This window comes from Phocoena phocoena, chromosome 20, assembly GCF_963924675.1.
Source record: "Phocoena phocoena chromosome 20, mPhoPho1.1, whole genome shotgun sequence".
Taxonomy (NCBI): Eukaryota; Metazoa; Chordata; class Mammalia; order Artiodactyla; family Phocoenidae; genus Phocoena; species Phocoena phocoena.
In genome coordinates, this window is record NC_089238.1 from 31,658,220 (window position 1) to 31,670,731 (window position 12,512).

At 44.7% G+C, this 12,512-nt stretch overlaps 1 protein-coding gene across 1 annotated transcript; it reads left to right on the top strand.

Annotated features, from left to right (window-relative positions):
- The first annotated feature begins 978 nt into the window (after nt 1-978).
- HERPUD1 (homocysteine inducible ER protein with ubiquitin like domain 1) lies at nt 979-11,999 on the top strand. The gene is made up of 8 exons (XM_065898503.1): nt 979-1,490; nt 4,532-4,609; nt 4,697-4,771; nt 6,121-6,251; nt 8,232-8,354; nt 8,913-9,263; nt 10,607-10,712; nt 11,739-11,999. The coding sequence occupies exons 1-8, from the start codon at nt 1,356-1,358 to the stop codon at nt 11,901-11,903; spliced, it is 1,164 nt and encodes a 387-aa protein (XP_065754575.1). The 5' UTR covers nt 979-1,355; the 3' UTR covers nt 11,904-11,999.
- The last annotated feature ends 513 nt before the right edge of the window (nt 12,000-12,512 follow it).

Consider the following 12,512-nt stretch of genomic DNA (forward strand, 5'->3'; position numbering starts at 1 on the left):
GAGGTGCTGGCCTGCTGTGTTCCCTCTTTGCCTGACAAAGAATAAAGCCACCCTTTCTTTCTCCTCCAAGACTCTGTCTCTGTATCTCATTTTGGCATCGGTGTACAGGGAGCCAATATTTTGGCATCAATCTCAGACTTCCAGCCTCTAGAGCTGTGAGACAATACATTTCTGTCCTTTAAGCCACCCAGTCTGTGGTACTACACCCACCAACCACACCAGGTTCCTCCTGTTACCCTCCTTATATTTGCCCCACTCTGGAAACTATTTACATAGTGTTTACATTGTATGTACAATTGCCAATGTCCTGACACACCTGGCAAAACAGATGTCCCAACAGGATTAGAACAAGGACGGGCCAGCACAATGTCAGTTTTGTTTTTCAAGACTTTTTTTTTCCTACAGAGGGAGGGAGTGTCTACCTCAGCCAGGCCTCTGTGGTCACATTTTAGGAAAACTGAGAAACGTGCCTTCTGTGTCTCAGCCCCAATTTCAAGGAAGTATGTGTTAGTATCCTATAAAGTGAGGCCTTTTTCGAGCGTCTCCCAGCTTAAGCTTGACTGTGACCTGCTTGCCACTCATTAGGATGACGTCCCACAGTTAGGGGTACAACGTTCAATTCTGACGTCACAGGTGAAGGGGCAACATTGGCTCGGATTCCTGCATCCTGAACCCCAGAAGAATCTCCCTTCTTCCTAGTCCTTCTAAGGCTTGTCGGGGCGCCCTTCCATGTGGGCTCGCAAACGGGGCTCCCCCAGCAGTTCTCTGAGCTGAGGCCGGGGTGGGGGTGGGGAGGCTTCCCCTGGGGGGCCTGGCCACCCGGGGAAGGGAAAGGGGAAATGCGGCTGGTGTCAAAAGGGCGGAGCTGCTTCTTTGTGAGGAAACAATTTGCAGAGGCTGCCAAACCGGAGAGTCGGCAGGGTCGGCCCTCCCTAAAGTGCCGTGAGCAACTCGAGCCGGGGAGCAAGCCAGTGTCTCAGGGCCGAGGGGCCCCGCGTGGGCCGCGCGCACGCCAGCACAGCCCCCGAACCCAGGGTCCAGGGCCGCAGCCGCGCCTGTGGGTGACGCCACGGCGGCGGGTTGCATCAGCCTGCTCCCACGTGCTCCGCCCGCCCTTCCGCCCACGGAGCCGGGCGCCGATTGGGCCACGTTAGGGCAGTGCTCTCCGCCCCAGCCAATGGGTGGCAGCCACAGAGGGTTCTGTCCGCAGAGTCCGGGCGCGGGGTTCCTATAAAAGGTCCCCGAGACGGGCGCGCGCGCTCCAGAGAAGCGAACCGTTTTTGTGTAGGTTGTGGCGGCGGCGGCACTTCCTGCCTGGCATCTGGGAGCGCCGCCGAGCCCACAGCACCGTCGACATGGAACCCGAGCCCGTCACGCTCCTGGTGAAGAGCCCCAACCAGCGCCACCGCGACTTGGAGCTGAGCGGCGACCGCAGCTGGAGCGTGAGCCGCCTCAAGGCCCATCTGAGCCGCGTCTACCCCGAGCGCCCGGTGAGAGGAGCCTCCGGCTCCAGCTGCCAACACTCCCCTAACCCCGGCTGTCATCCTCGCAGCCCTCCTCGCGTCCCCCTTGGGATGCCACGTTCTCCTCCCCTTTCCCTGTAACTTCTCGCTTCGCCGGCCTTCCGCTGGTGCTCCCCAGGTCCCCTCTCCCAGGCCTGTGGTCTCCCCCTTTCTGCCCTGCCGCCGTAGGCGCTCTCTGACGTGGCTCAGAGGCTGTCACTTCCTCGTTCTAGGCCGCCATCGTCCCGCCTTCCTGACGGGCCGCCTTCCCTTGTCACCTCGCGTCCTAGGTCCCCAAACTCTAACGGCTGTCACATTCCCGCCATACCTCTTCAGACCCCTTCCCAGTCCCCTAGATCTGGCTTCCAGCCTTAGCCAAGCCGCTGAAACAGCAGTTTGACCTTGAGTGAGTCATTTCATCCTCCAAGCCTCAATTTCCCCAAAACGTCGGAGTGACTGGGTGTTCCTCGTTAGGATTGCATCCGATGGGTAGGAATAAGGAAACGTAAGTGCTGCGAAGTGAGTTTTCTGAATGTAGCCTCTCGTTGCAGAGAGGTGAGGGCAGGGGCCAAGGCCCGGCCAGTGGCTAGAGAAACGTGGTGAGCGCCCAAGCAGCGTGTACTTAAGGCCCCACACCCAGGAACAGGACGTGGCGCTTCCCCTCCCTGTGAGCTGGACGCCACAGCCTTTGCTTAGTCGTAGGGAGGAGCCCGGGGCACTTTCCGGTAGAAGATGATTTAGAAGGAAAATAGGTGGAAGGAATCTCCTGGAGTCTGGGTTTTAAGACTCTGGTCCCTCAATTACAGAGACTTCCTTGCTTTGTTTTGGTTGACCTATCTGTCAACATCACCCTTAGGGCCGCCCTCCCTCCCCACCACGTGATGGAGGCTATGAGCTGGACCTTCCTATATTTACTTTCTACTCTGATATTATGTAAGTGTCAACAGTGTTTTTTACTGCCCACAACTGTAATTCTCCATCAAACAGGAGAGGGCATCAGGACAGGAAAGATTGTGAAATTGTTCTTTCTTATCTGAAGTGTTGTAACGTGTCAGGTTGTAGCTTATGGGTCAGGTTGTTTTTGCTTCATATTGTCAAGAACGTGGTAGTGAGTTTCCCTTCTGAGTCGTTCTTTTGAAATGTGCTTATTTATTTAATAAGCTCCCATTCCTCTAGCACTCGCCTTGGCACTATTTGCAGTTTCACCATAGCTGCTCCCAAGAAACAGGTGGCAGTGCTGCTGCAAGAATGGCTATTAGGTACGCAAATTGGCGAAGCACGTGTAGCCTCTAGTTGCGTCATTTGGTAAAAGGCAGTGTTTTGGAGGAGGGCTTTCCTTTAGGGCTTCCTTGGGTGAGGAACATCGCTCCTATTAAGTCCGAGGATCCAAAGTTGTAAATAAAAGGTCTCTCAGGTCTGTATATTTGTGTTTAAAAATTTTGGTTGGAGCACATGCGTCATTTGCTTTCTAATATGAGAAGCCTTACTTTATAATAGTAGTTTGCTTAATATATACATTTTTAAATCGGCCTCTGGATAAAGACGCAGAGTGTCGGTTCAGGCCTTTAACAGGCCTCAAATCATGGGCACCCGTGGATTTCAAACCTTTTCTAGTGTGAAACTCTTTAATATAATGCAGGACCCCACCTATACAATAACGTTTACAAGTCCAGGTTTATAGCATTTACACATGAAGTTCAGTCAGTGAGAACAACGATGAACACAGCATCCAGTATATTTCTGCAGTTTGTTATAGTTGCCCCGTGTCCAAAAAAAAAAAAACTCCTGATTTATGCAGATAAATAAGTACAGTTATTTTTTGTTAGTTTTAAACAGCTTTTTGCTTTATAATCTTGGGCTACTTGGCAGGAGCAGCTTTGTTCCAAATTTTGCATAATTGGTTATTTTGGCAAGAGTAGATTGAGAAGTTGCTGGTGAGCTCCGGTGTACTGACTTTGGTATGTATCACTTGAAGCCATTATTTAAGTCCAGTTTTAAATTTTATTTATTTATGTTTGGCTGCGTTGGGTCTTTGTTGCTGTGCGCAGGCTTTCTCTAGTTGCAGCGAGCGGGGGCTACTCTTCGTTGCGGTGCGTGGGCTTCTCGTCGCGGTGGCTTCTCTTGTTGCCTACCACGGGCTCTAGGCACGCGGGCTTCAGTAGTTGTGGCACGTGGGCTCAGTAGTTGTGGCTCTCAGGCTCTAGAGTGCAGGCTCAGTAGTGGGGGCGCACGGGCTTAGTTGCTCTGCGGCTTGTGGGATCTTCCCGGACCAGGACTTGAACCTGTGTCCCCTGCATTGGCAGGTGGATTCTGAACCACTGTGCCACCAGGGAAGTCCCTTAAGTCCAGTTTTTAAGGGAATTAAAAATGGATTTTAAAAGTGAGATTTGTATAAAAGTGTGTGGCACGACTGTGGTTTTAAAATCACTGGAATGGAGTAGAGGGTTCGGAATCTTGACTCTTTAGCAGCAGGTGACCTTGGACAAGTGAATTTTAGACTTTCCCCCCTTAAAATAAGCATGGTAAATATAGGGTTGTGGTGTAGAATGTTACCACACACCATCTCCTCTTTAGCTGCATTTGTATGTTGGAAAAAGTCTCTTTGAGGGTTTAAGTTTAGAATTGCTTCATGTTATCTTGGGACAATGCTAGGTGGTTTTAGGGAAGGCTGACTTTGAGTTTTCTCTGAGACCAAACTTTGAGTTTTGAAGTTTGTTGCTGTAGGAGCCCCAGATTTGTGCTTTTTGTGGCAGAAAGCAATTTCCCTGGGAGTTAAGAAGTCAGGTAGCTTGCCATAGGTTTTGTGGACTGGAGGTAGTTTGCCATCCTAAATTTGTTTGCATGTTAGAGATCAGTTTAAAGTTAAGTACTTCCTAAGTAAAAGTTTTGTATATGGAGCCTTTGGAAAAATGTTTTCCTATGATGCTGGGAAAAACACACGTTTAAATTATTTGTATAAAACAGTTTCTTCAGTGTTGGGAACTTGAGGGGGCTAAATGCTGATCTGTGCTGCTCTTTCTTTCCATAAGCATCCAGAGGACCAGAGGTTAATTTATTCTGGGAAGCTGTTGTTGGATCACCAGTGTCTCAGGGACTTGCTTCCAAAGGTATCACTAAATATATTAACTTTTGAATGTTTTTGAGCACTAACAAGGTTGAATTCAGGTCCTAAAGTACCTCCTTATTACTTTCAGCAGGAAACCCGGCATGTTTTGCATCTGGTGTGCAGTGTGAAGGGTCCTTCCAAAATGCCAGAAGCCAGCGCAAAGGTATGTCTGCTTTTTCATGATGATAGCAGTTCGTATCATTCAGACTCTCAAGGTCAAAATAAAGGAAGTTGGATAAAACTCTTAAGTCTTTTTATCATATAATATTTTGTCTCTTCCCCGGTGAGAATCAGGAATAAGAAACTTATCAGTACAAGTGAGAGTTCACTATAATAGTAGTAGACTGTTCCATTAGTGTTGTAGTGGAAAAGTGGAGTTCTGCAGTACACTCCTTTCTGGGATTTGATTTGATCTATAGTGGCTGTGTATCCAGATCACCGAACTAGAAAGGCAGTCATGAATTTAGCACATAATAAATTTCTTCTAAGGAAACATTGATTTTTATAAAGAGTAAAAAATGACTATATTTCCTTTGGAAATTTTCATTGTGATTATTTGTTTGGATAGGAAAAGGCCGCAGTCTTAAGTGATCTCTTAAGACTTGCTTATGTTAGATGGTCAAAATCCCTCATTTTTCATTTCACAGTGTTAGTTCAAATATACAGTATTAAGGGACTTCCCTGGTGGCACAGTGGTTAAGAATCCATCTGCCAATGCAGGGGACACGGGTTCAATCCCTGGTCCGGGAAGATCCCACATGCCACAGAGCAACTAAGCCCATGTGCCACAACTACTGAGCCTGCGCTCTAGAGCCCGCGAGCCACAACTACTGAGCCCATGGGCCACAACTACTGAAGCCCTCCCATCTAGAGCCCGTGCTCTGCAACAAGAGTAGCCACGACAATAAGAAGCCAGCACACTGCAACGAAGAGTAGCCCCTGCTTTCCTCAGCTAGAGAAAGCCCGCATGCAGCAACAAAGACCCAATGCAGCCAAACATAAAAATAAATAAATTCATTTTAAATATATATATACAGTATTAATATTCTAATGTGGTGATACATTCTAAATTTGCATTACAACTGTACATCCTGAAACATCTGAATATAGTGTAAGAAATTCTTTAGGTTGCTGGCTGGGTTGTGTTTATAAATCTTATTGGTCAAATTTAATTTCTTAGTAAATTTAACACCATAAGATGTATAGAAAAAAAAAGATGTATAGAGCATTAACAGGAAGCTTTCTCACTAATGATAACTTCATTGGGAGATTTTAGTGGAACTACAGCATAGCTACTCTAGGAAAAAATATGGATTTTTTTTTAGTATCTGTATTGATACTGTGTTGAACAAATTTTAGAATATTCATGTAACATTGCATCTGTTTGATTTTGTCAAGTTCAGAGGTCAGGGTTGGGGACATAAGCCATTCACAGAGAAAGAATCCTTGAAGCTTGATTTCACACAGTTGCATCAGGCCTTTTGTTCTCATGTTCATGTTACACTTATCTAGGTTGCTGAATCCATAGAGCAGCCCGCTGGTCTTAATCAGGGACAGTCTCCTGGGGATTCCTCAAGTGACGGTTTAAGGCAAAGGGAGGTTGTTCGGAACCCTTCTCCCTCTGGATGGGAGAATATCTCGAGGTGAGTGCTGTAATAAAGAAGCAGGTTGTACAACATGAATGTGCATTATTTGCATCAACTTAAGAATAAGCTGTGTTTATACTATATAGTCATAGAATTTTTAAATGGACAAAATTTTGCTTTATAAGGGCTTCACTTTAAAGATCTCTTCTGTATTTAACGTTTCTTAATACATAGCCTTTTAGGAACATCTAAAAAGTGGAGATGCATGTCCTGAAAACCTGGGCATTTCTCCTCCTACGTGGGTGTGCTTCACATTGCGCTGACCTCATGGTAGGGAATTAGTGCTGGTGCAGAAAAGCAGCTGTTGTGAGCGCTGTGCAGCTGCTCTGCCGAGTGGCGTTGTGCTTTGTCTGTCGTAACAGTGGGTGACACAAGGGGAAGGGATTGTTTGAGAAATGCTCTGCCAAGTACGTGTCGGTGGTGCTAGGAGAAAAGGAGCAATTAGAGCTTTCCTTTAGCGCAGAAGCCAGAAGCGACTAAATGCTGTGATGTTCGGATTTCACAGCTCTTGGAACACCTTACTATGAAAGATCCTATGGGAAAAAACAGTTTATTAACTACAAGCTGAAACTCTGTTACTCCCCGAGTCCTCTGCCCATCATTTCCTAGTAGTTTTTAATATCTGATGATAAAGTCAGGTGTTTGAGGAATGAAGAGTTGGTTTTTTTTCTTAATGGAGGTTTTCAAATATACACAAAAGTAGAGGGAACTGTATAATGAACCTCCATATAATGATCAAAGTTTTGCCATACTTGCTTTATCTATTCCTGCTTCCCATTTTTTCCTGAAGTATTTAAAAGTAATTCCCAGACATTATGTCAGTTCATGATCAAAAACAGTGTCGTACCAAGACCTATTTGTATTAGAATACAATTTTAGAAATACTCTGGGTATGGAATTTGGTTAAGTTCCATACCTACCATATAAAGTGGATAATTGAATCCATTATTGGATAGAAACGCTTAAAACTGTTTCCCTTTTTCTGGCTATACGATTTGAGAATTTAGGCTCATATCTGACTATGAATTTTACCATAATAAAACTTGATTTCGTCCAGCAAATATTTATTGGACAGCTGGTGCATATAAGTTTGTTTAAGGATAGGAGTTGACCAGCAGAGATGACCACATAACAACTCCTGATCTTTCTGCAGTTCTGTTAGTTTGAATTTTGTGAAGTGATGCCAAAGAAGTTCACTGTGTAGAGTTCACAAAACCAGAGATGACTCCCACACACACCCTGCCCCAGGCTGCGCTAGATGATAGAGGCATGAGTTTGGTGTCAAACAGGTCTCAACTCCAGCCCTACTGCTTACAGGTTCAGTGACCACGTGCAGATCCTTTGTCTTCCCTGAGCTGTACTCGGGCTCCCCTCGGTAAAATGGCGGGGTGGAGAGCTCCCTCCCCACAAGGTTGTTGGGGATCCCGTGAGATAACAGCCCGGTGGCCTTACAAGGCACAAGTGGTCAGTAAGCGTGCATGGGTGGTGCCACACATAACTCTGCTCCCCGTATAGTTCGGATCTAGGGGTGAGGGAGAAATGGGTATTGGGAGGAAAGGAGTATTTCCTGCAGAAAAGACTTTGGGAGAGGTGTGACTTTTTAGAGCTGCTCCCTAAAGAATGAATAGTGGGGTTTAGACCTTCAGTGAGACTCAGCAAGTCTAAAATAAGGGTGGGGATCCACTTCGACTGAAAAGGTCCAGCTTGTTTGTACATCATAGTGATGACACCGTGAGACCCCAGTGCTGGACAGAGGGCTCTTGTTTTCCCACGGGATCCAGACCACGGGAGGGGGGCTTTGTCAGTACTTTCTGTGACTGTGTTACACAGGTGCATCACCCAGAAATCTACATGTAGCTATCATAAAGCTCAATCTTCGGTCTCTTTGTTTTGAATTCCTGATTGTAATTTAAACTTAATTTTCATTTATTCATACTAAACCAACTCAAAAAGAGCATTTTTTTAAATCTTTCATAGGCCTGAAGCTGCCCAGCCAGCGTTCCAAGGCCTGGGGCCTGGTTTCTCAGGCTACACAACCTATGGGTGGCTGCAGCTCTCCTGGTTCCAGCAGATATACGCACGGCAGTACTACATGCAGTAGTGAGTCTTTCCTCACGTGCTGGGTGTGGCCAGGGCTCCCAGAAATTGAGGGAACTCCCATCCCTCAAAAATGCCTAACTTACCCATAAAGTTAGGAAGGGTGGGATGAGTGTGTTTCCATCACTTCTCTGCAGAGTCCTTTCTGTGGGTGGAATAGAGTATAAATGATAACTACTGATTTGTGTATTGATGCATAGTTTGCTGACTGATCCATAGTTTGATGACTTTATTTAGAATATGTTATTTCCTCTTTTTTTCTTTTCAATTTGTGGTATCTTTAGCATTTTATGAAAATCTTAATTTGCTACTGCACCATATTTTCATGGTGGCCTTGGTGTTTAATTCCAGATGAAATTTACCAAGCACCTTCTCTTAGGAGTAGAAAAGACATTTATAGATAGGACTATTAGTAAAGAAGTTCTTCACTAAGTTAAAGAAAAATCAAGTTTGTGTATGCCTTCTTAATAGTAAAAGATCCCTGCGTAAACGCACTTATGAGAACAAGTCTTCATGGTGCCTTGCTCTCAACAGTATTTGCCTCTGTCATTTTTATTTTAGCTTAGCAGCCACTGCTGCGTCAGGGGCTTTTGTCCCCTCGCCAAGTGCACAAGAGATACCTGTGGTCTCTGCGCCTGCTCCAGCCCCTATCCACAACCAGTTTCCAGCTGAAAACCAGCCCGCCAATCAGAACGCTGCTCCTCAAGTGGTGGTTAATCCTGGGGCCAATCAGAATTTGCGGATGAATGCACAGGGTGGCCCTATTGTGGAAGAAGATGATGAGATAAATCGAGATTGGTTGGATTGGACCTATTCAGCAGCTACGTTTTCCGTTTTTCTTAGTATCCTCTACTTCTACTCTTCTCTGAGCAGATTCCTCATGGTCATGGGGGCCACCGTAGTTATGTACCTGTAAGCAGATGATTTCGCTTTCCCTTTTTTCCCTTTACTACAGATTACACTATGTGGTGACTCAAACCAAGTGCAGATTTTCCTCTTTTTTGAGCAGTCTCAGTCAATATTTAAGGAGGTGTATTTAAATAGTATGTCATTCTAGGGTTTTCGATGCAAAGAATTGATGGCTTGGTTACGCATTGCCAAAAACACAACTAATTCTGTGTTAATACAGGAACAACATTCTCTTCTTTTCCTCTAGTTAAGTTACCTGCCAGGTTCATGAACCACAATAAAACAGCCATACTGAGGCATGGAAAGGAAAATTGTATTTGTGTTGAACAAGAACATATTTGTCTTTTATCAGGCTACAGCTGCCTTCTAGGATAAAGGTCAGGCAATGGCTGTGGCACAGTCCTGAAGGGCCAGAGATCCATCACAGACCTGGCATTTGGCTTTCTCCATGGCTTAGAGCAGTGGTTCTCAACCAGGGTAGTTTTGCATCTGCCTCTACCCCCGTCCCCGAGACGTTTGGTGGTGTTTGGAGACGTTTTTGACTGTCACAGCGAGGGGCGTGGTCCTGCTGGCATCTGGTTGGTAGCTGTTAAACATCCTCTGGTGCCCAGGACAGCCCCACAGTAAATATCCAGCCCGGTGTGTCAGCAGTACCCAAGTTCAGAAACCCTGGCCTAGAGTTATATGTCCTTGTATGTGGTGAAAACTGACAGAAGAAATTTTTCCTCTATAGGAAAAATGGATTTTTATTTTAGTTTTTAAAAATCTTAAAAAAGAAATATTTAGAATAATGCATTAAGTACTCATATCCAGTATTAATCATTGTTATACTTTGTCATATTTGCTTCAAGACTTGGGTTTAATTGGATTTTTCAGATGCAACTTTTAGTTAATTCTTTAAATTCTATAGTCTCTAGAATCATATATGTAGGTGACCAAATCTAGGTCTTATTAGTATGTTATTACATATAGTCACAGCTGTGTATGTATTTCCCCTTCCCCCTCTGTTCAGGTTTTCGTGTCTTAAGGTTTAGGTCAGATGAAGAAGTATTTATTGAGCACATACTATGTGTCAGGTGCTGTTTATGTTGCTGGGCACATGCTAATGAATAAAGCCTAGTTTCCATAGTGCCTGTCAAGAACCTGACAGGCCAGTGAGAAAGTCTAGGGGCTGGTGTGGTGGAATGTCTCTGTAGATGGGCCTGGCTGCGAGCTTCTAATCAGGGTCTGCTCTGATGAGAGGAGGGGAGCAAGGGGGACCTTATCTCATTGAGAGGACCCTTAAATTCTTGAGTACATGTCACTCTGATGTTCACTAAGATGGACTTTATATGCTTCCTTTGAAGGCATCATGTCGGGTGGTTTCCATTTCGACAGAGGCCAGTTCAGAACTTCCCGAATGATGGTCCTCCTCAGGAAGCTGCAAACCAGGACCCCAACAATAACTTCCAGGTATGGAGCTTCTGCTGGAGCCCGGCGATCTCGGTGTGAAACACCGGGCTCTCGAGTCCTTAATCTTTAGATACCTTGTGGTGTACCATTTTATTAGGCTCAGTATTTCAAGATTTTTTTTCAAATTTATTCTTATAGCGTTAGCTATTTTTAAAACATTGTGTCATAAAATCCATCAGGTATTTTGGTCATGTGGCAATTTGCATTTTGGCATATATATGTAATGTTTTTTTTAAACTCACTATTTTTAGTGTTCATTCTCAATAATATGTTATACCATGGAAACTGCTAATGGAGAGTTATTCTAATTAAGGATTAGGAACATAAGCATGTCTCACAGAATAGATTTCCTGGAAAATAACATACAGAAATAGAATTTTTAGGGACTTCCCTGGTGTTCCAGTGGCTAAGACTCTGGGCTCCCAGTACAGGGGGCCTGGGTTCGATCCCCGGTCAGGGAACTAGATCCCACATGCTGCAACTAAAATATCCTGCATGCAGCAACAAAGATCCTGCGTGCTGCAACTAACACCCATCACTGCCAAATAAATAAATATTAAAAAAAAGAAATAGAATTTTTATAAGGCAGTTTAATGCATAATCCTAAAGGATATTCTTTTTAATATAAAGTGTCACCCTCGAATCTGTTTTTAGAATCCTGTGTTTTCGTTTTTTTAAGTTTTAGTTTTCTTTAACTCGGGACACTGCCAGAATTAGGAAAATATCCACATTTAATGAAGTGGCTAACTTAATTACTGGTTTAATAATAGTTGAAGATCTAGTTACAGTACTTCATTTGATCTGATACTTGCTGCCAGGAATATTGAAAACTATGAGAATGTTCCAGCACAGTCGTGCTACGGAGGCTGGAGAAGGAGCTCCGTCCAGCTGGGGATGTCGTCCCCGGGGTCCTGCCTGCCTGGCTTGGCTTATGGGGCAAGGGTCCAGGGAGCCACTCTGCCCTTTCCTGATATTATTGGGTGTTTGTCACGGTCCTCTTTTCTCCTTGTGTTTTATTACCTGTAGGAAGACCCTGATCCTGAAATTGCAGACCCCAACCGCCTTCCTCCAGACAGAGACGTAGTGGATGAGGAGCAGACCAGTCCTTCATTTATGAGCACAGCCTGGCTCGTCTTCAAGACTTTCTTTGCCTCTCTTCTTCCAGAAGGTCCCCCAGCCATAGCAAACTGATGGTGTTTGCTGCTAGAGGCTTTGGCAGGCGTGGACTGGATCATCTGGTTCTGGCTAGATTTCCTTACCTGGATGTGGCAACAGCACAGAATTAGTAAAAGAATCAACAAAGAGGATGACATGCTTTTGCAATTCTGCAAAAGCAGAAAGTAAGACGTGAAGCCATGATACAAATTGATGAACAAAAAATGCCTAAGGCTTCTCATATCTTTATTCTGAAGAGCTTTAATATATATTGTTGTAGTTTAATAGACATTGTAAGTAGAAGGCATTAGTGTCGCATGTCTATGCCTGAGGAACTTTTCCAGATGTGTGTGTCTGCATGTGTGTTTGTACATAGATGTCATAGATGCAGAAATGGTTCTGCTGGTACGATTTGATTCCTGTTGGAATGTTTAAATTACACTAAGTGTACTACTTTATATAATCAACGAAATTGCTAGACATGTTTTAGCAGGACTTTTCTAGGAAAGACTTATGTATAATTGCTTTTTAAAATGCGTGCTTTACTTTAAACCAAGAGGAGCTTTGCAGAGGTGAAAACCTTTGCTGGGTTTTCTGTTCAATAAAGTTTTACTATGAATGACCCTGGCAGAGACTCCTGTCATC